General features: G+C 35.1%; 1 protein-coding gene across 2 annotated transcripts; it reads right to left on the reverse strand.

Annotated features, from left to right (window-relative positions):
- Positions 1-1,220: 1,220 nt before the first annotated feature.
- Positions 1,221-24,174, reverse strand: LOC105345433 (cyclin-dependent kinase 14). Of its 2 annotated transcripts, none has more exons than XR_004596318.2 (17): positions 23,976-24,174; positions 20,671-20,742; positions 16,005-16,045; positions 14,826-15,009; positions 10,877-11,037; positions 10,276-10,367; positions 10,001-10,080; positions 8,738-8,832; positions 7,598-7,660; positions 7,157-7,218; positions 6,741-6,802; positions 6,412-6,532; positions 5,629-5,722; positions 5,332-5,399; positions 4,747-4,938; positions 3,429-3,584; positions 1,221-3,151 (listed from the first exon to the last, which is right to left on the reverse strand). XR_004596318.2 is itself a non-coding variant. In XM_034447436.2 (17 exons), the coding sequence occupies exons 1-16, from the start codon at positions 24,019-24,021 to the stop codon at positions 3,460-3,462; spliced, it is 1,554 nt and encodes a 517-aa protein (XP_034303327.2). In that variant the 5' UTR covers positions 24,022-24,173; the 3' UTR covers positions 1,221-3,151; positions 3,429-3,459. The 2 variants fall into 2 exon arrangements, 1 of the variants encoding a protein (XP_034303327.2); XM_034447436.2 differs by having other exon boundaries at positions 5,336-5,399; positions 23,976-24,173.
- Positions 24,175-25,140: the final 966 nt, after the last annotated feature.

Consider the following 25,140-nt stretch of genomic DNA (forward strand, 5'->3'; position numbering starts at 1 on the left):
AGAGAGAGATTTGTTTTGACCTAAATATACGTATATTTTTAATCCAGAACTGTTACATAAATATAAATAGATAGTATATACTGTACATAATACCGGTATGCTGCTATAAAAAATATTTGCATTATCGATAAATAACAATCATGTACATGCATTATCAATAATTTTATCAATACTATTGATCTATTGGACCCATCTTGCAATATATATACAATACATACCTTGTGAGAGGGCATCAAAGTTTGACAATCAAGGTACTGAGAGTAGTAACTATGTGGACTGCTCATTTCATTAAGGATAAGTGACGTAGAACAGCCACTTTAAGACTAACACTTGGTAATCTTTTATCAGATCGAGTATAAAATCCGGCAGAAATTGAATGGCCTTTGTGCTATTAATAATCACTATCAACCCGACAAAATATCAGACACATCGCATCTGTGTTATGTTTTACAATAGACCTAAAGTTCAGGGTATTACAGGCACTTCATTATTACATCATAAAAGCATTCCAATGTACCAAGGGTGTAACATAAACTACTAGTTATAAATTTACTGTATAGTATATGAACAACTTTATTTATCATCCCCCCTCTCTGCTGCAGGATTACAATATCTGGCAAATTGTGACGTTTTTCGAGTTGCTACTAGTGTAGAGGTCATAAAACCACACAAACCTTTTCCAGGACCTACTGTACAGTGTGATGGCCGAGCACCTGCATCATCCCCCAGTATATTGTTGAGCATGACATGGATATGTTTTATAGCATTGAATCGTGATTTTTTGAAGTATACACTCTCATAACTGCAGCGGTGTGTGCATACAAATTGAGTAACGCGCGTTAGCGCGTTATGAAAATTTGTATGCACACACCGCTGCAGTTATGAGAGTATATACTTCAAAAAATCACGATTTAATGCTTATATTTACTTTTTTTTAACTTCTTGCATTGTCTGCAAATGTGATTCATACCTTAAAATTCCTATCTTATCCTAAGGGTAAGTTAATATTAATGGAAGAGCCACAGTAACAGCCATAAGCGTGAACTTTGATTTTCGCTTGTGACGTTGCAGTTTACAGCGTTCAACGTTTGTGACGTCATAATAAAACTCGTCAATTTGACCTTTGACTACTTGTTGCATTTAGAGGCATTTAAACATCACGGAATTTAATGGAAAAACACAGTAGAATGTAAATATAGTCCAATAGATAAAGAACAAAATGACATCAACCTTTTTATTGAGATTTGTATAAAATTCGGTTTGCACTTGCAACCTTTTCTCCTTCACAAAAGCAACTACATGTATTGGCAGATGATAGTTTGTGTTTGGCTTTAAGTGAGATTCAGCAAAGGACAATCAAACTTTCTAAATGTTTTACATGACAAAATAATGATAGAACAATTTTACGATATTACATCTAAACTTCATCTGGAACAGTTTTCTAGACCAAGAACGATAACTCTAATACAGTACTATAAAAATGTAGTTGAAGGAAGGAGATGGTCGTCCGTAATAAAAATGGATTTTTATTTTATGTACAACAGACTTTTATCAGTCACTTTTTCTAGCACTCACACTCATACAAAATCAGCCACACAATTTGTTATCACAATAACGTACATATATAAATCACAATTCGGTAAAACCTCTCCACTAAAATTATGGCTGAGCTTCTTTTGCCAAGGATTATTTGATAAAGCAGAGGGAAAAAGCAAAGCCACAAAAATCAAACAGCAATCAAAAACTTCAAAGCAAAGATAACAAGGCAGCTGGCAGATATTCTTTGCTTCATACAAGTAAGCAGTGATCAGTTATCACATGTTGTATAGAATTCAACTGATGCTTGGATCAATAAAAAAAATTTCCTGTCCATGCAGATCATTAAAAATAAGTATATGTATGCAAGATTAAAAACAGATAATATTTGCAAATGATCGTTAAACCTCCAATTAAATCTGTACAATAACTCATCATACAATTTTCATTTTTGTTCAATTTAAGACTTGTATTTATTAAAACTTTAAAGTAATAAATACATCAGAAGATTTGTTAACAATCTATTTAATAAACTCATGGTAGTAATTTGTTTCCAAAAAACAGATGTACATGTTTATGAACTTTAATTAAAGTTGGTCCCATTGTTGATATTTTTATTACAGCACAATAAAAAAATGTTTTGACTGACACAACAGAGTGAAATAATAGCATGTAATTAACATATAAATATAATTGTGTGCTGGTTGACTAGAGTGAATCAAATACATGTTCAATGCCATTAATACCTTTTTATATCAGTGGCAGAATTCCTTCTTATATTAAATATACTTCATTAACGCATGTCCAACATGCATCTTTGAGCTTTTCATCAGCCTAGTTGTACAGCAGTGATGACTGATGTAATTAATGTCTTTTGCTTTTAATGCTCTGCTGTAATGTACATTAAATGTGTACAGATCTGCCCCATTTTGATCACAAGCAGGTAAGTTGAAATGTTTCAATACTATCAAGTAAGGAGACTAGAACACACTGGACTAAAGATCCAAATCAACATATTTATACAAATACAATCATAAAAAAATCTTCTGCAAGGTAAAACCATAATATGAAGCAAGGGCATTTACATCTCTCTGACATCTCACTGATATCTCATTGAAATCTCAATGAAGTCTCACTGATGTCTCATTGAAATCTCACTGATATCTCATTGAAAACTCAATGAAGTCTCACTGATATCTCATTGACATCTCACTGATACCTCATTGAAATCTCACTGACATCTCATACAAATCATTAAACTCTTATCACGCGCTACACATCACATATCAAAATGCACTCTCACTCTCTCAGATCTCTGGTAAATAAAAGAAAGACAATCTGTCCTTTGAAGACAATATTTTGTTCGGATTTTGGCAAAAAAAAAGCTGAGGTGAATGAAATTCTACTAGAATCTGAACTACGCCACTGACGAATAAGTGGAGGTTGTGAGCAGAAATGTTTGGATCGCGGTGAAGTACGGACTCTGTGGTGACACAGTGGATATCAGACAGTGAGCGGCCCTTCCACAAAGGAGCATCAGTCTGGCGGATTATGGAGACAAAACATGAACTGGCGTGGAGAATAGGATCAACAACAGGTGAAGGAAAACTTGGCACTAAAATAATAGAAATATAAGTATATGTTAGAGGAAATGGAGCTTTATAAAGACACATCCACTGAAAAATATCTGATCGATGATGACACTACTCTGAATCATTAATGTATGACATCAAATTTTTCATTGAATTATAAAATGATCAAAAAGTATACTATCCATCAACCAAAAAGATTTGTATTATACAATCTTGCAGAAAACACAATCATATCGCCTCTTCACTACCCCTAAGAAACACCAGTGCTGTTTAGTTTAACATCTAAGGGGTACAACTCACCAGTACTACTAGAGCCCCCTTGGGGTCAGGACTAAACTTTGAGGGTGGTGCGTATTCGGGTCCTCTCATGAGGTTTGGCAGGGGTCAGGGACTGGTTAATCAGCTCGTCCATTTCTGGTAACAACTTGAGGCCAGGAATGTTAAAAATAGAGGCAGCTACAATGAACACATACAGATGTCAATGTACATGTAACCAAATACTACTTTTACAATAATCACATGTGGTTTATGGATTCATCAAACATTACAAGTGTAAAACAAAACATGATTTTCCAAATGCACTTGTACATTGGAATCAATTACTGCAGTAATACATAATAATATAACAGATTGTTTATAGTAGAGATATCAAAAACTATCAGGAATATCAAGAATCAGTAGAACTATCTAAACAACTATATTAAGATATTAGACTCGAATATTTTGGCTTTAATACCAAGAAATCGGAAGAGTACTGTCTTTTGTTTTATATATTTTAAACATCATTGGTACTTGAAGGTTACCAATTTGTTTTTATTTTTTCTCAATCAAGCTTCGCTAATTAATAATCAATGAAAATTTCTTTAAAAATCCGAAAATCATCTGGATTTTTTGGATTTTACAATCTTGCGCATGCGCATTACATTCACACTAAATCATGAATGACTGTTTAGTTTATGTTTCCACAATATAACATTTGCATGGATAAACTCAGGAACGATAATACAAATATGTGTAAATTTTTATTGGAAATTTGTCATATATTCTGTCCATCAAAGGAAATACGGGAGATAACTCTAACTCAGTGCATTTATTATGAAAAATCCTGAGAGTTCGGAATGTCAACATGATGTGTAAATGCGAAGCGAGTAAAAAACGTTGGTCAAAAAGTGTTGAATTTCTTATCAATATGAATTAAATCTTTAAATGAAAGGTAATTACAGCCTCAAAATGATTTCTTATGAATAATTTGACTGTTATTATCAATGCAGCTTCATTAATTTTCTCAGAAATTGTTTCTGAGCGATTCTGCAATGTTTTGCTACATTACAGGTATATGGGAGGTATTTTAACTGTGGTAAAGGCCTGTCCCGAGACACAGTTCGATTATTATAACTAGGCTTAGATTATTATAACTAAGCAGAGTGTAGTGAAATTAATAGCAATATTGTAGGCTTAAAGCTTGGTTATGTAAATGTCAACAATATGGTGTGTCGATGTATCTATTTGGGTGAGAACCTAGTAAGTTGCAAGAACTTGTGTTCGAACCATTTGTATATTATATATACAATAAAATATGTTCAAACCAAGAGATACAATACAAAGTAAACCTGTATACCATCAGGGAGTTCAAACAGCTTGGGAGGAAGGTCTCCGAAGTACTCATGATGCAGGGCCTGGTGAGCGTACACTCGCCTGGAAGGAATCATCTGTAGGAATTGCACAGCAAGGCTCTCAGCATGGGGGATGAAAACTAGTTTGGGAATTGCTTCACTTAATGAGGATAACTTTGGGTACATGACAAATTTTTCTGAAAGAAAATAAAATACAAAAATTTAAAAAATGAAACACCTTTGATATCAAAAAAATAAAGCATAAGTGAAAAGGTGAAAGTCATAAAATTGTCATTTATAATAAACATGTGGATTGTGTCGGTGAGTATGCCATGACAAATTGTTTTCATCAAAATACAGTCTTAATGAAAACTGCCCATGAATCTAAATGCCTGAATTTTGGTGAAGTCATGACAATAGCTCTCAAAAATATAACCGATTCCAAAATGTAGTGCATGCATACAGACAGATATATCTAAATGCCGAATGAATGCATTGAGGGAATGTCAAAATGTTTGTTAATTAAAGTACTTGGAGTGACAAATGTGCATGGGAATAATAAGTGTGATGATATTTTAACATGTGCACACCTACTTATTTTATACTGAGGGTATTTAGACACTCCCTCCCAAGTGTTTTCTGTTGGGGTTCCCAGCACCTAAAAATAAACATGACATCATTGATTTATCGCAGACAAATAGTTTAAATTTGTAATTAAATAAATCAGGTAAGAAAGAATAATCAAAAGCAATTACCAGGATAGCAATTTTGTTTACTGAAATGATTCAATGTTTATTACAATAGTTACATTTTATAAATATGCTACTGTTAAATAATCATTTATGACATAATATATAATGGAATGCTGTTAAGTCAATGTAACATACCCTAAATATTTTGTCCAGTTGATCATATGCATCTTTCATTCCTGGAAATGTTGCACTGCCCGAGATCATTTCTGTGAAAATACAGCCTACACCCCTACAAAACAAATCACCACATCGAAATGTTGTAGACAAAACAGTACACCACATGGAGATGTTGTAGATAAAACAAAGCACCACATGGAAATGTTGTAGACAAAACAGTACACCACATGGAGATGCTGTAGATAAAACAAAGCACCACGTGGAGATGCTGTAGAAAAAACAAAACACCACATGGATATGTTGAGAGGTTGTAGACAAAACAAATCACCACATGGAGATGTTGTAGACAAAACAAAACACCACATGGAGATGTTGTAGACAAAACAAAACACCACATGGAGATGTTGTAGACAAAACACCACACTGGGATATTGTAGACAAAACAAAACACCATATTGAGATATTGTAGACAAAACAAAACACCACATCGAGATGTTGTAGACAAAACAAAACACCACATTTGAGGTTAGTAGACAAAATTGGTTTTCCCAATTGATTGGTGGCAATATGAATTACATGTATCTTCATATAGTAGTTTGATTTGTATTTAATCTGCTGTGTATTTAGTATTAGGTTTTGTCTGTGGCTTACTGAATTATCTTGAGACTGTATATTTTGCTTTGGTATTTATTTGGCAGTATACTGAATTATCCTGAGATTGCAGTGTTGGGTTTTGTTGGCGGTGTATTAAATCATCTGTATACAGTATTAAGTTTTAGGTGTTATCTGTGGTGTACTGACCACATGTCGAGGGAGGTGGAGTAGTTGGTGGACCCTAGGAGGACGTCGGGTGGCCGGTACCACAAAGTCACCACCTCATGAGAGTAAGTGTGGCTCGGGATCGACTTGGCTCGAGCTAGACCTACAAGAAATCACACAAAATTTAAAATTACATGTTGTAACACAAACAGTTCATTAAAGCATGCAACTAAATATTCTGGTTTAAAAAGTGCAATATTTCCAGTACTTTTTAACAGTTAATAATACCTGGTATGAAATATAGATTAAATTATAGATTAAAACAACATGATACATTTTGTATGAACTGGTCTTGGTTTTTGTGAACTCACCAAAGTCGGCCAGTTTGAGCTCCCCCGCCTCACTTATCAGCAGATTCTGAGGTTTTAAGTCCCTACAATGTAACAGAAACCTTCAGCATTTATTGTTTGTTTTAGTATAAAGGATGTTTGACTTTACTAGAATCCAATACATGTATACATGTAGTAATACTTTACAATGGTAGCAACAGGTAACATGTACATGGATAATAGTTCTTTATTCAGTAGAGGATGATCTTTGTGGTGAACTGAATGTGATTTAGGAACAGTGTTTGTAAGAGATTAATTCATTGGTGAATAATGTTTATAACAAGTCAGAGGAATTGATCAGTGGACTGTGTATATAACATAACAAGCAATTGATTGATGGAGTTGACTAAGCTATCAATGTTATGACAGGGTACAGATGTAATTGATCTGTTTCTGACCTGTGTAGAATCCGGCGCTGATGACAGTAGTTCAAACCTCTGAGCAATTGGAATAAAAATAACTGCAATAAAGAAAATCAAGTTTAGATTAAGCAGTAAGAAAATCTTTTTCACTTACTTATACAGTAGGTTGAATTTATTTTAGGAACTCTTAAAACTGTCTGAACTAATTATACAAAAAAGCTTAGATTTGACAACATGATAGCACAAAAAACTAGACGATAATAAAAATTTCAGATCAACTAACTTTAATGTTAAAACCATGTAAAGCTAACAAAGCGACCCATGTATCAGCCTGTATTGATTAAGGTCTTTATGTATCAGCCTGTATTGATTAAGGGCTTTGTATCATAGATGTTGTAAAGACTGAATGTTCTGCCCATTCATTGGTCACAAGCTTATATTGTAAGCTTTACCTGAATGTTAAATCATATGCTTTACCTTAATGTTGAATGCGTTTAGACCACCTGGATGCTTCTCTAAGTACTGACTAAGATCTGTATGCTGAAAAAGAGATAAAAAATCAAGATTATTGAACTGACTATTACCTACTCTGCTCATATGCCCTAGAAGCATATTCATGTATACACAGATAAAATAATAGGAAAAAACAGAGAGTTGATTCGATTCTGCCACCTAATTATAAACCTAGCTCATCAGCAGTATCTACCAACTATAATGGGCCATAAATGTCATTAAACCTAACACTGTACATCATTGGTGTACCCGTTTATATAAATTCCCAATTTCAGTTGATCTTATATAAATAGTGCCTGTTTGGGAGGGTAACAGTTGAAATTGACACCCCGAGAAAACCATTGTCAATCGACGCGAAGCGGAGGTTGACAATGGTTTTCGAGGGGTGTCAATTTCAACTGTTATCCTCCCAAACAGGCACTATTTATTTTGTTATACTGAATGTCTTAATTTTTAAGAAAATTTTACTGCTTTTATATAGGAATAACGTGAATTCTATAGCGAACCGTACGCGCATAATTTTCGCGCATGTAACATTTTTTAATGTTACCCGTTGCTAAGTGCGTTGCTAACACTGAGGGTAATAGAAAATATTATTAACTGCGTCTTAACCAATCAGATTTCAGTATTTAACATGAAAGTATAACAAAACAAAATAACAAATCTGGTGTATATCAAATGTATCCTGCGATCACTTTATCCTGTACAGAATCCAGCATCTACAAGAATGACCCAATTCTAGGACACGTCAGTAAGAACAGAGACTGTGATTTCATTGTAGGCACCCTAATACAGCTGGTACCCTGCCCTAGTCCTAATACAGCTGGTACCCTGCCCTAGTCTGGGGAGCCCTGGGGACATCTCTGATTACTGCCAAACATTAAAACTTGTCCATCATCTGGAAATCTGCCCATGGAATGTCTACATCAAGCCCTATCAAGTGGACCGATTCCTGGACTATGGACCTGGGACAGGAGAGGATTTTACCCAGCACACCTACTTCTTATATAGGACCAGTGGATCAGCAAACTCAATTTCTCAGTGCTTGCTCCAATTATAAACTACAATATCTAGTGACTATGAACTTCATGTATGTATACTTACTACATATTCAAATACAAAGGTCAGGGTCTCCTTGGTATGAATGATGTCATGTAGTGTCACTATGTTGGCGTGCTTCAATCCCCGCAGGAGGGACGCTGAAAGAGAGACAAAACTTCACTACACGTTAATCAAGAGACAATCAAGTAAATAAATTATTAGATAAAACATCATTACCATTACAGGGTAGTTAAGATAAAGTATTAGGTGATATTGATTTGAAAATTATCACCTGTGTGTGTGTTACAAGGTACATCCATTTTATGAAATGATCAAGAATTTTGATGCTCTCTTATTGGTCAAGATAATCTTTACAGTGATCAACACAGAGTGAGTTTAACTCAGTATTAATTTCAGGAGGTCTATTCATGACTTTCTTCTTGAACCTTATTTTCTCCCTAATAAATGATCACAAATTGTGATAGCAGTCAATGGGGTTTTATTGCATGGTACAGATATTAACGACAATGTATTGCTGCCTGTACATAACATGATAGTGAGATAGGAATCTCCTGCACACCTCCAGTGAGAGTGGTTTACAGATCCTGGGACAGAGCTCCGTGCATGATCGCTGCAATCTCTTACCGTGAGCAACAAATTCTTATCTTGTTTTTATATGTTCAGATTTTATCCATATCTCACACATTAAGTGCATAAGCCACATTTCCGAAGTAAAACATTTGTCAGATAGAAAAAAATTTGGATGCACTAAACCTACACTATACATGCATAACAAAAAAATAAATATTACTTCAGCCAATGAAATTCTCTGATGAACATGAAATTCATTGTATGCTGAGTGCAGTCTGCATATTGACCAAATTTTCAGAAAAGAACTTCTGACCTTGACCTTAACAAAGGTCATAGACAATGAGGGAATTGATAATCTACTTTCATTCCACTAACAGTGTGTGTTTGCTTGATCAGGCATGCTAGAATTGTGTACTTTGATTACTGGTTCTATATTACCCATCGACTTGAAGTTGACTTCAATGAAATGAATACTATTTTGCATATCAAACACAAATCCAATGAAAGCATTGACCAATGGCTTTGAATGATGGTTTATGACTATAATTGTACATGTAATTTTCTGTGTGAAAAGTATCTCATATCAATGTGTATATCATGTGTACATACTCTGTTGTATCAATGTATGTACTATAATGTATCACTATCCCCCTACATCTACACCATTTTGCATATCAACCTACCTTCTAGTACATGTATACCAACCTACCTTCTCGTACATGTATACAAACCTACCTTCTCGTATCGCAGTAAAAGGAGCTCCCTCTTCCTGCTGTAGGCGGATTTCTTTCAAAGCTATCACTTGATTGGTTAATCTGAAACAAGTAATTTACAAGGATTGTGAAAAAAATATTTGAAGAAAATTGCTTTCAGTTATCTTTCTTGAAAAGATATTGAAGCACTGTAAAAAACATCCAGGTTTTGACTAACATAGTCATGCACCGTAATGTTGCTTAGTTAGATACATTACTTTACTTATCAGCGTGGCTAGGTACAAAGATTTTACTTACGAACTAAATCCTTTGAATACTGTTGCATACGACCCCTCCCCTAGCTGCTCCAGCTTTTGGTAGGAATCTGCCCGACCAAACGGAGAGTTACCCTGGAGAGAAAGCAAGAGTATGATAGCATCCAATCACATCTTATCACCTTAACCTGACCTTCACCTTTAACCTTTATTTATGACAGTATTTAATTTTAATATTAAGATTAATAATATGTTACATGTAGTAACATTTTAATCTTAAATCTATGCTATATTTATTATATTTATCCATCAATCTTTGACTTTCACTTATCATGACTTGGTGTGTAAGGATGGAAGAATTCATTTATCCTAGTACTTACAAAGGATCAAAACAACAAACTACAATCATCTGCAATTGTTACTCTCATGCAGTAGCTATATTTTACCTTTGACCCTACTACAGTATTAAACAGTTAATTTTTTCCCCCTAATACTGGTCTTCTTAACCTCCAATGTCCTTACTGTATAACACCTTGACCTTTATGATAAGTCCCTGACCCTGGATTAAAACTCCCTCACAGAACACAGCATGAGTGGACCCTGCTACATGTATTGACCTACCCTCAATGGCCTCTCTAACCTACCCCATAGCTGGAGGTTCTTTTGGGTGAGAACTGGTTCATGTATTTGTGGCCCTCGGAGCGAGGCCTCTCGTGTTTGTGTCCGTCCACTCCTGCCTCAATCTCTAGTCCATCTAACATGTCCCCTGCCGAATGGTGTCGCTTCACTGGGGCATGCTTCTTGGCTAAGAAAATAAAATTGATTTACCATAACTGCAATGTATGAAGCATTTGTTTGATTGTGGTCAGGGTATATCTAATAACAATCGGTATCTATCGGATGTAGCCGGCAATATTAAATAACAATCACGTATAGCTGAGATTGTCAACATCATCACATCAGTTTTACAGAGAGTCTACACCAATCAGTCCTTCATTGATTCAGTGGATAACAGTGAATATGAAATTGATGACATTTGATAGCACATGTAGTAAGAAGCTAATCCCATTGGTTGAGTGCTTGTGATGTTTGGTGGGTGGAGGAGAGCCTTAATCTATGTGTCCTCAACAGTGAATGCTTCTTTGCCCTTTCAAAAATCAAGGTTATTTTGGTAAGGAAATTCTTTTTTCTTCATGCAATAAAAAAAATAAATTCAAAACTTTTAACCTATTTGATAGAAAAAAGTATATAGACTGGCTAACAACTGGAAGTGCTTGAAAAGTTAATAAAAATATCAAGTTCAGAACTGTTTTGGGTAGTCTAGAGATGACAATTAACATTTTCTTTTTAAAGATGGTCATACTTTCAGAATTCGCTGTGAGGGATATAAGAACTCTTGGCTAAGTCAAATTATAAAATCCTATCTGTTTTCAATAAAATGACAGAGTTTGATGTATTGATGAAGAAATTGTAAACAGGAGAAGAGTTGGATTACCAAAATGAAGAACAGCTTGCTGTGATAGCTGTAGTTATATCAATCATAGAAAATCAACACCAAACAAATTATTGAAGTCTCCTACATGTAGGTAAAAACATCAGAATATCTCATATTCTAACAGAGGTCCAACTCCATTGATGACTATTTACGGAGGGCTATCTATTTCATTAGTCCACACGCACCCTCATAGCAATTCATGAGTTTGTCATTAATTTCCATAGCTGTCAGGACACCTCTTTTAATTATTACCTAGAACAGCACTTTGTCATTCAGGTAAGATAAAACCTTTCTAAACAATCAGGTGTTATTTTTCTTCCCTGTAACTTCTCTCCCTCTACAGTTTGGTGGGTGGATAACAGGGCATTGTGGGTAGGGTTGATATTTAACATGCAGCTAAAATTAAATCACAAGACTTTGATGATCATAAAGTGAAAGAACTATTCATTTGATTTTTTTTCACATTTCACAAAATTTGTAAAAATGGGGTAAATTATGTAACCTTTTTAATTTGTGTTAGTAGTTCGCAATTAAAAACTTTCTAAAAGCAAACAATATTGGAATTATTTTTTGCGCATTGAATTTTTTGAGATGTGAAAGTAAATGTGAAAAAGGCAAAAATAAGAACATCGCAAAAAAAGGTAGGTATGTTCATTTTAGTATAAAGAGTAAAAAATTTAAAAAGACAAAGGGTCATCAACAGATCTGGACACACATAATGAAGGACCATGTCCAGACTGACCTCTTACATCAACAGATCTGGACACACATAATGAAGGACCATGTCCAGACTGACCTCTTACATCAACAGATCTGGACACACATAATGAAGGACCATGTCCAGACTGACCTCTTACATCAACAGATCTGGACACACATAATGAAGGACCATGTCCAGACTGACCTCTTACATTCTCTGTAGAGTGAGAGGGTGTCAATTCAACTCTTCTTAAATATGGATGATTTAAGACTCTACAATATTACAAAAAAATTTCCATCTTCTGCCATTTTCTGCGATGAATCAATACCGACAGTGGAGTGTGAAAGGAGACAGACTTCAGGGAGATTCTGCTATTCTCCTCACCCTCCCACGAATCCGGCCATCAATAATTCAATGAGATCTCGCCACGTCCTGTGTCAGGGGAAACAAGACTCTGACACTGCATGCCAATACAGAACCCGATCTGAGAAAAATGGCAACACACCACACCGAAAAAAAAACCTCATTGCAAGAAATGCAGCTGTAAAGAGAGCCAGCGTGTCAATAGAAACGATGGATGTATAACAGATCGTTCTCTGTGATAAAATGTCATTATGTTACTTGTAATCATGTGTCATAAGTATATGTATGTAATCTGAAAGAATCATCTCATTCCTTTGGAAATTATGTTTAAATGAATGTTATAGATATGAGAACTTGCACTTGGAATAAATTTTCATTAATTGCGCCAAGGAATCTGCCATGTCAGGGGTAGAATTACAATGTTCCAGTATCGGAGAGATATTCTCTAACAACGAAACTGGTTCTTTTTAACCCAATAAGATTTATAATAATGAAACCCAGATGATTTTTCTAGACAAATTTCCACAGATGCATTTTATTCAACCCAGGAAATGATTTACAAAAACTTCATAGTTGCAACGAATCAGTAAATTTGCCCTGCAACATCTGGCGTGAGGGCAGACATGTATTCAGCAGTCACAGAAATGAAACAAAAAGTTCTTAGTACTTGGGAAATGATTCAATTAACGGAGATTAAGAGAAAGAGGAATTGGAATAGAAGCATTCTGTCATTGTGTTCAGAAATCAATACCTTGATCAATATAATGAAGTGGACGGTCACAATTTTATCAACATTAGCCATACAGCTCTGTCAATGTTTGATACAATGATTTGAGTGAAAGGTTCGGAGACCAAAGACGGAATCACGGACTTCTTTGATAATGAACCTTAATGTAAAATTAACATCAAGGAGTCAAGTTTGGGTTTATATAGTGAGTTATAATTCTCTCTGGGTGGGGCACTTAGCTCTATTGCTGACATGACGTACTCATGATGGTCGCTACAATACACAAGGAAAACACTCAAGATGCTACTGTCAACACAGAGTAAAAAGGTGCAGCGTAATTATAATAGGAATGTGGAGGTCCTACTTGCAATAACAAGGACGAAACAGCCCGACTTAAAATGCCAATTACATAATAATCATCCCCGCCCACTGCAGGCTTTGTCGGTTTACAGTCTTTAACATTGGGGACCCTGTGTGGGCTTTCTTAATGCTGGGACCCCTTACTGAATAATTAACACAAAAAATATCCACACATCCATAGAAAAACCGTCGCTTAGCTTTGCGTTGAAAAAAAAAGCTGAATCAGGAATTAAGAATAAGTTTATGAAAGACCGGGATACTTCAGACCGGCTGAGAGCATTAAGACTACTTTTATCCACAGTCAGAAGCTTGTCTCTCTCAGGTGTGGGCAGTGACCTTTCATACCTCGAGATCATTCCCTGAAGAGTTACATAAATTTATAATGAGTATGAAATAAAATCAGAAGGAGTTTATACAGCAAAATTAAAATGAAGTCAGGTGTATAAGCCAGGTGAATAATCTAGATTTGTACTTCTTAGTCATTCTGTTGATGTTGAATCACCCAGCACTCACTAAAAATACCCCAGTCTATTTATTAGATTATTTTCCCCACAAAAATAGTATTCCTCAACTACATGTAATTACCGACACATGTAATTACATATTTAGGATAATGACTAACAAAGCACAAATACCAATGACTGTAACAGTGTATCAATATATGGATATAGATTGAGTCTCCAAGGGGCCACCTGGTGACCTTATCTACAAGTAGGTCAAGGTTGCAATGTCCTTGCTAAGTGCAATTGTTCCAAATAATCAAATTCTTAAAGACCAATTGGACACTTTATGCATGTACAAGATAAGTCATACCTGGCTTGTTATTTTAATCCAGCATGGTAACCTATGTTATCACATGCACCAATTTTAGCACATGCTGGCGTACCACTAGATAACAATGGATAGCACAGGCCCATTAAATAACTATGGACTTGGGTGGTTCCTTACCTGAGCTTCGAGGTACCACCGCTGGTCGTCCTAAGGTGTGGTATCCCCCCGTATGTCGGTTGGCGGGGTTGATGCCGTTAGGGCCCGTACAGTCATCCCTGTAACTACACCTCTGGAGAGCGAGGTTTGGCGGAGACGTATCCAAGGTGGAATAACCGTTCGTTCCTTGAAACCCGGGATCGGACTACAACGTAGACAGAACCAGAAAACAGGCATTATTCTTTGTTAAGTACAGCTATTTTCTTGTCTAATTTCGGGATTCCATTACTGGTATTGCTGACAATTAATTGAGATGGGTCTTTAAGTATGTGATTCATTAGAAAAAGAGGACAGAGATGTACCCATTGGATTGAATTAAAGTATAAAATGTCTATCTGTTTGAGGCGAACCCTTGATTTCTGAGACAGATATCAATAGAAATTGATGTATGAAGCCTGCCAATTTGTCCAATTGTGGCATCTATCACTCTCACAGTTAGCAAATTGTCCGCCTAAAATGGCCAACACTTCAATAAAAACATGTGATGCCAATTTGAATTGTAAATGATTCATGAAGTTTTCGACCCTAGCGAGGGTAAGGGCATCAATCGACAGCACGGGACCTATTCATTGGCTAGCTCCTGACACACGCACTAATTAACGGGACAAAAAGCAATGGCCTTCGTACAAATCATCTATCAGGAATATAAGTGGTTACAATAAGCGTGTAATTCAACCACGTCAGGAATGATCTGAGTCCAGTGTATAGATTATTTACGATATAGAAGTCACTCAGCCATCAAACATCCATTACACTAGAATTCAAATTTATTTATTTTTGTAAATAATTTTAATTAACAATTTTTCTGCATATTCTTTTTGTTTTGAAAGATCAATTCCTAATCAACTTAATGACAAAATTTCAATCTATTTACTTCTTTAAGTTATTGTGCAGAAATATTCAATATCACAAGTACATTTAGGTATGTGTAATATCATTCAATAAGTTGATCATTCATCTATTTCTGAGGTGCTGACAGAAATTTCACAAGTGTAAGTTGTAGGTAAATTATATTGTGGTATAATGGCAAAACACATAAAATTTTAAATGAAATATGCATCAAGATATCAATTAATTATAAAAGAAGATTCAATAAATATGAGACTAAAACAGTAGAGGTTATAATGAGAGGAAGCTTACCTCCTGATCGCTCTCCTGTATTGTGTCTTCCTTGGAGAGAGCTGAAAATACAATGAAGAGGAAAAGTCTGTGAAATCAAGAGTGAACTTTTCGGAGGGTTGATTATAACTTCCAGATGAGGGGGGAGCTGGTTCGGCTTTCTGTCTGTACAGCCCCCTGTACACTGAGCCTAGAGAGGGGGAGACTGACAGTCAATGGGGGGCACCTGTCAGCCAACACAAGCCGTTCTTAACTTCTTTTCTAAAAGAATTACCTCGTTGTTTACTCCATGGGGTCATTAAAATTATGGCATTTTCAAATATTTTTAGGTTTGTGCTGAGCTCCAAGAGCATTAAATAATTCTTGAAAAAATGCATTTGGTGCTAATGTTCTATCACTTCAATTCATTAGTGCAGAGAGAGAGAGAGAGAGAGAGAGAGAGAGAGAGAGAGAGAGAGAGAGAGAGAGAGAGAGAGAGAGAGAGAGAGAGAGAGAGACAGACAGACAGACAGACAGACAGACAGACAGACCAATACCCTATACATGAATATAGTAAGCCAGGGTCTGGAACAAAAGAATTGGTATCTTTTATTTTAACAGTGCAAAGGGAAGAGATAAAATTCATCAATCATTGCTTTATTATGTACCTTTAATGTCTTGTAAAATGGCTGTTGGTACAAGACCCTTTAATGTTCCCTTACACATTGTATAGTGGTGACAATTTGATCTGAGTGTTTCTCTTAGATTTTCACACATGTAAAACATTAAAATGTGTATGTATTTCCCTGTATTAACACCACGTCTAGACATACTTTATTAAGCAAACATGCGGGGCTCTGTTCATATACCATGTGTATCTAAATCAATCAACAGCCAAAAAAAATGGCTAAAGATTCTGTAGATTTTGATGAATAATTTCATAGCCCTTTATAATTCATCAATCATTTTTCAATCAAATCAGCACACACAGGTAGGTAATTGCAGAGTGTAAAATGCACTCTCTCTTTTTCTGCATTTTGACTTCATCAAAACTTAAATTATTAAAGAAAGACATGTTTCATGCTAATATCTGCATTAGGTGCAGGATCATTTAGTAATTATTATAGATTTTAATTATTTTACCTATATATACATAGATGTCAAAAAATACATTCTTTATTTGCACAAGACATACATCTTATGGCATAGGTTATTACATATAATTAAAAGCAATATTGAAATAATGGAATGGTACATGTACATGTACATGTAAAGTAGATTAACAATGTATATAAAATAAAATTTTACTAACAGGCGAAAAATCCCAGAGAATTTTAAAATAAACTATAATTCTGATCATTAAAACCATAATAAAATGTTTTGAAAATAAAATTTCCAATCATATGATAATTCAAGTGTTTTTATGTTAACAAACATTTCTAAAAATTTGTTAAAATTTGACATATTTCTTCAAGCTTCCATACAAATAAAAATTTCAGAACTAAGATGCTTTTTTAGGTAAACAGACTAATCCCCCCCCCCACCCCCAACAACTGTGATATACTTTCAGTTGCAGACATTAATTCTTTTAATTCGCCTGTTAAATGTTAAAAACTTCATCTCACTTTGCAATGTTCTTCTAGGAGTGTGTTTGTTTAAAACATGCTTCAGAAGAAATACAAATAATGTACAGAAGCTGCAAAGCGAGTGTAATTATGCAACAAGTCAACATTGCTGCTTCGTTCCTTGTGCCATCTTTTTCCCCTTAATTCAATCATTACTTGATAATGAACAATCTGATATAAATTACATGTACTATTATAGTGTAACATGCAATTTATATAAGACGTACCGGTAATTCAAATAAAGCATAATTGAGTATCAGTAGTTGGATGAAGGATTCTGTCAAAAATTTAGTGCACCCCCCCTACCCCCCCAAAAAATATAAACCTTATCATAAACCTCGTCATTGATGACATGGCCAGGGTCGTCAAAACGCGTCATTGAGGGGGTAAAGGATGGCAACCTCTAGGAGAAAAGAGTTAAACCTATACACATACACTGATATTACATTATCAGTCACTCAAATGTTTAATATCTAAGACCATGGATATATTGGGGAGGGGGGGGGGGGGGGGGAGAGAGAGAGGATACTACCTATCCCATGCAAACAACGTATTAATGTTTTCTCTTTTTTTTTTTTGGATGGAGGGTGATGTTGGTCTCTCTGAAATCAATGCTCCTTCGAGACTTCAGTTGTCAGTCTGTATCTGATTCTGTAGAGTGATGGACCCAGCAAAAGACTCCCAAACATCAATATACCGAGTACCGTTCTCTGCACAGCAGACCAAGAGCTCTCACCCACAATAATCAAAATTCCTTATCTGCTAAAGACATGCCACTCAAGTCTTTTTATAACTGACTGGATTGATGGTTTGAACCAAAATAAGAAAACATATACATGAAAAAGTTTTCTCTATAATGAGGAAAACAACTTGGCAGCCACTGACAACAAGAACCAATTAAACTTGCTCAATGTTCGGCAATGAGTGATCAACTTTGATTCCATTCATCAATTTTCTTCCCTAAAGGCCCTAAAGATAAATACTCTTTAAAAAAAAACAGTCAATGTAAATATTTTTTTTTTTCATGAACTTAGTATGACTATTACAAGAATCAAATAAAGGAATCAAATAAAGGAAGGGTATTGCCAGAGTTCTTTTTATAAACATAGAGCTAGAAACACAATCAAAGACTGTTAACAGTATATTTGGAGGCATAAAGATTCTGACTTAGAATGAATTACAAATATAAACCAATCTTTCATTTAAGACAGTCACTCTCTTTCTAATAATTGTAAACTTGTATGCCTTCTAGGCCCAAAATTGGAAATAAATGATCTTTTTTTATAAACCAAAAACCTATGTACATCTAATGTTTTCCTTCAACCTCAAGCTAATACATGTATAATGAATTATCATTTTTCCATTTCTTAACTGACTTCTCCAGCAATGTGTATTGCTGCCTATACACATGCCTGTCTGATCATATATAAACAAGTTTCCATGTATCTACATGGCACCGAAGTCTGGGGTCTAACATACACAAACAAAAACAGCTGCTGACAAAACTTATAAAAAATAACCCAACCTTCATTGTTTCTTATAAATCTTCATTCCAGTCAGTGGCTCATGGTACTGGAACCATGTGTAGGGTTGGCAGACCAAGGAAGAGAAATATCTGGAACTTGTGGAGGGATAGGGAGGTTACAGACAGACAATTCCTGCTACAACACGCCAAATTGTTTGTCACAACAACACTGACTAACTGAGCATAAATACTGCATAGAAAAATAATGATTCAATCCTTCCAACAACACTTGAGTAACTTGGAGTACGTATTACGTGGAGTACAAACTAGTGGAAAATATTGCAGGCTTGCCAAGAAATACTTAATAGTTTTACATGTAGGTACTTAAATCTGTCAGTAATTCTTATTCTTTTCAATTAACATTTCTACAGAAGTCATTTAAGCCTGATCACAGAAACACATTGTACATGTAGTAAATCACAAATTCAGCACAACACATATGCTATAAAAAGAAATTCTTCATTCTGATCTCATTTTAATTAATCATTATCACAAAAAATAAATATTACATGCAAACTCGAAGTTCTCTGATGTCAAAATTCAGTTCTGTACTGCCAGCATAGTTTGTCTGTTCACCAGTTCGGGTTATAGCAGTTAGGATGAACATGATGAAAACTATCTATGATGTTCACAATATCTAAGACACTTAAAATACAGAAGTTCTTCTTCCAACTCTAAGTATAGCTAGAAATTTTTAATGCACATGTTTCCGTAAAAACAAATTACCATCAACATGCTTGTTCACTTCCGAAACAATTCACAGTTTCATAGCTTAAGTGCCGAACGTAGCCTAAATTTCTTATAATATTACAACCTGACAGAAAATAAACAGAGCAGACATCTCTACTTGGACAGATTATTCCATCATCTTAAACATTTCAAAATTTACAACTAAGGCAGCAGAATCTAAATCTAGAATAACAACAGCCATTTTCTTATATTGATAACTCGAGAGGAATATCATGTTTGTTTGAATTTCATAATGATACAGCTCCCCGTTCATCATTGGTTTGGCAAGAAGACGACAGACTAGGTACAGAACACAGACCAACAGAAGTCAGCGACACTCTACATATTTTACTTAATACATGTATATCAGGTTCATGAACAGATATGTCTGTAATTGCACCAGAATTTATGTATCAATCTCTATCGAAATATAACAGCCATTCAATAACTGATTCAAATTCATCTTCTAAAGGTTTAAATCACTTCACCATTTTCTTTATCTAGATGTATTCTTTGATCTTTTTTTTTCTCAGATTAAAATTTTGCGCACAAAGTACACAGATTCATAACTAATGGAGAGACATTCTTGTGTTGATGTATTACGAGATAAAATTCATATCGAGTATATGTCTTAAACTTGTTTGTTTTCGTGACAAATCTTGTAAAAGTCAGGTATTGTTTATTTCCATAGCAAATCTTCTCTGTCTGGCCCCAACTGATGTATTACTGATCTACTTAGTTTTTTACATTAACAGATTAGGGAAAGGCCCATCAGATGTGTGTCTATATAGACCGCGTTCCTATGTAGGTATCTACACCCCATACTTACATAATCGGCCAAAGCTGGCAGATATCCTCCTCTTTAACTTCTTCAGCTTACTGATCTGTCGTTTCTCCTTCCCTGAAAAAAGTTCAGGTTAATTATCAAATAGTTCAATATCAAGTCAAACAAATAATAAACTTTTACATGTCATTGTACATGCATGTACTCCACTTGTAGGGAGAATCTGGGTAAGGCTACCTGAAGCAGTTAATTTATATTTATATCATTATTTTAATATTTCCAGCAATGCTGATTCAGGTATATTAAAACTCTATATATATATATTTTTTTGTACTTACAATGTAATTTTAATATTAAGCATCGTTTTGAATGTACATTATAATAAGACTGCTGTTCACAAACACATTCTACAAGTCTAGAATATGTTTTACATGTAGAAATTATACAGAGGAGGTATCATACTGTACATGACAGTATTTTATACTAAATCTATGGTATGTATGTAGTTGAAGTGTTTATGATGTACATATAGTGTATTCTAAGAAGTTTCTCTATTAACATATTAGTATGAAGTCCTTTAATGAGGTCACTTTATCCCATACAACAAGAACTTAGCTGTTGACCTGTCCCAATCAATCTATTACTGCCCTCTGCTTTTATATGTAACAGGGTTAACACCTAATTATACCTATACAGTTGAACTTCGGTAACTCAAACACCGATCTCTTGAATACAATAGATATGTCGAAGTTATTTTTAAGTCCCAAACACTTGTTTTTAAGTATATTACCCTATTGATATCTCGAATACTCAGATATCTCAAAGTTTTTAAACAGTCCCATCTAGTTCGAAATAACGAGGTTTGAACGTATCTACAATAATTATTTAGCATCTCTCCATGGTTTATGGAAGGTCTAATGCACTCTGTAACAACGACCATTAGGTCTCTGTACTCACATATACAGTCATTCATTCTACTCTCACCATTAAAGAATTGCAGTGTTCAAGAAACATATCAGCCCAACAATGAAACAGTAAGGACACACAACAGACCAACAGACAGACAATGGAACAGCCAAGATATGCATCAGACCAACAGACAGACAATAGAACAGAAAGGAAACATAACAGACCAACAAACAGACAATTACGGAAAATGTCATAGTAAAAAAACAGTCAAGAAGAACAGACAGACAGATGGACAGACAAACAGACAGACGGACAGACAGAGATCATGGGGGTTCAATTTCAGCATAAACATACAATGTTAGCAATAAAATATGATTAGTTGTTTACAGTGAATTGGAGAGGACTGGAGAATATCTGAGTGATGTACAGAGATGGTCTGGTATGTGTACCATTCTGACATCTAATCTATCTGCTTCAATGAGTCAGTATATGGCTTTTTTCTTATTTGTTTCCCCCGGGTAATTTTTCTCTCTGTGTAACCTTATTTGAAGTCTCTTTTAATAAAGACTCTTTTATCCAATGGCTACTCTCTGCTTTGTATGTATTCAGTGCATTATCTGACTGAAGACTGAGTGCTACAAACAGAAGGAAACACTTGTCTGTTTGATGGCTAGAATGTACAGTACAGAAGCGAGTGACATCTGAAGGCGAATCCTTACTGTATAATAGCCAGTGAGTGTTTAATTAGAAGCTAGAATCCTCTCTGTATAAAACTGAATGTTTAAGTGCCAGTAGTCTGTCTATAGTTACACATCCATCAAAAGCATAGGAATAAATATGATGTACTGTGGGTGCATCACATAAAGGTTCAAACAGGGTGTATACATGTATAGTGGCATATACACCATCTGCATGTATCATTGCGTAAACTTAAAATTAAAACTTCATAATATACATGCATACTATATAAGCCTGGGAACATACAATAAGCTAATGCCTTATATTATATATTTTCTGTAAATGTACTCCATTATTTTTAATATCTGGAATGCTGTCCTTTATATTGCTGCTGTATATGCACATATGGTTTTTGATTACTGCAAAAACTCATACTTCATCAATAGCCTTTCCCAACCACTTTGGATGGCTGAATCATACCATAATTGCTCGAGTTTTTCTGAACTTAATGTTCCTATTAAAATGCCAAAACTTTAATTGCTTTGACATATATGTATGTAAATTTACATCCTGTAGCCATACATATCCAGCCAAACCTCAGAGGTCTTACATATGAGTGACCCTTCAACTACGAGGGGATCAGATTAGGGGGATTATCAACGTCCACTTAATTCAGCAAGCCCCTTCTTGCTGGACGTATGATTGAGATGATCAGGCCTTTCTCCCATAACCTTGTATACATACTGTACAACAGCACAAGGCCATAAGAAATGTCCAGTAAAGCTTAACTGCATGATGTAGCGTTTACCTGAGCTGACACACTGTACATTTAGTGGAGGTGTACAGTATGTAACCATGCATACAGCTGAATGTTTCTCACAGCTCACTCACACGCAGCCAAGCTGGGATGCTGAGTGTTCCAAACATATATACAAAGCGTCTTCAATTTGTTTACATCATAACTTTTTTTTTATATGTGAGTGTATATAAACATATCCAACAAGCAACTTAAACAGTTATTCTTGGCATGTGAAGTAATTTAGAAATACTATCAGTCGGAGGATAAGAGAAGTGTAATGAAAGTGGTTGTGTTGATAGATCAGACATTAATCTCATGTTTGTCAAATTCTATACCCATTTCAATGATACATGTATTGCTTGACATTTGGGGCATATTGCTCACATTTCGTTACTATATTAGACCTTTATCCTGTATGGTTATGGACCATTAAACAGGACAGGACAGGATACATTCATCTGTTAATTCATAAGACATTTCCTGGTTCAAGGGACAGTAAGCATGATGAAACACATGCAATAATTCATAAGTCTCCATCAAGAGATTTCTTTACAAACTTAAACACACGGCATATTGATAGATAACGGTCAAACACATTTGCTGATCATGTTTTGTCTGTTTGCATGTTATGTCATCAATAAGAAAAAAAAATCACAAAACAAGAAAACCCGTGAGACATCGCACTTTATGACCCATAAAAAACTGTCACCAGGCCCAGCTGAGAGGGGCTTCCTGTCCAGACTGACTTGACACGGTTCAGTGACCCTATACCCGGGCTTCAGACCCCAGGGTACCGACCCATGGGATTCTAATTCCCGGGGATAATAGAAACTGCCTTGGTCTCGTTCGACAAACTGTCCCATGCAAACCGAAAATACCAGTATGAGTCACAAGGCACCAGACAAAGAGGGATTTTGTGCGATCGATATTAAAAATAAGAAACATGAATAATTATTTCACTCACCTTCACGTATCTTGACTTTGTCTTGGTTTCGATTATCCGAAGCCATTGTTGTTGTTTGTTTGTTTATCTAATATTCCATGTCTGTTATAAATCCCCGTAATTCACGTCTGCTATGTCTGACGAAGGACGACACTCGCACTAACAACATATTCCGACCATCGCCATTCTCCGGTTTGGGTTTTACTATTTTCACATGGTAAACACGAAGGGTTTCCGAATGGATGTAAAAATTCCGCGAAGAGTGGCATGGCATGGTGAGAGAGAGGGAGCAATCGATCCAGCTGTAAGAATGTTTTAACGGAAAGAAAAAAATATGAATACATGAAAGTAAGAACAATTATTTAAAAAAGAGATTAAAAATAAGTTCACATATAAATGTATATAAATTTAAATACTAATTTTCATTTACATGCATTTATACCGCGTAGATTTCTTGAAAATAAACGATTGCTGCCATGCATTTAATCATGAATAGAATTATTTCTTGTATTCTTGTATTTAATGAAATATTAATATTCACATTTAGTTCTTTTCAAAGAAGGGGGGGGGGCACACCTCCCTAAAAATCTTCCGTTAATTTTCTACTTGGAAGTTGCAAATCGTGTCTATAGAACAAATAAACCGATAATTTTAATGCTTCCTAAAAAAAAGTATGTGAGTGGGGGGGGGGGGGGGGTAAAAATTATTTTGATTCTTTATAAATTAATGGCTTAAAAATTGAGGGTAAGACGCCGAGGTAATCCATTATCATATCGATTCCTTTACAAAACATATAAGATCAGCTAGGATATACCTCCAGCATGCAGCACTGGGGCTATTTAAGTTTAAAATTTAAAAAAATCTAATTATCTGCTACATTCGATATATATATATATATATATATATATATATATATATATATATATATATATATATATATATATATATATATATATATATATATATTATATATATATATATATATATATATCATAGGCGTCGGAACCGGGGGGGCTAGGGGGGGCTTAGCCCCCCCACTTTTTTTGCCAAGTTATACCTAACCATTAGAAACATAGCATGATAGAGGGTTCAGCCCCCCCACTTTTTATCGCAGGAAAGATTATTGTTCCTAAATTTAGCTTGAAAGATTGAGAAGTTAGATTCAGAAGCATACTAGCTTCCCCCC

Source organism: Magallana gigas, chromosome 2 (assembly GCF_963853765.1).
Source record: "Magallana gigas chromosome 2, xbMagGiga1.1, whole genome shotgun sequence".
Classification (NCBI taxonomy): Eukaryota; Metazoa; Mollusca; class Bivalvia; order Ostreida; family Ostreidae; genus Magallana; species Magallana gigas.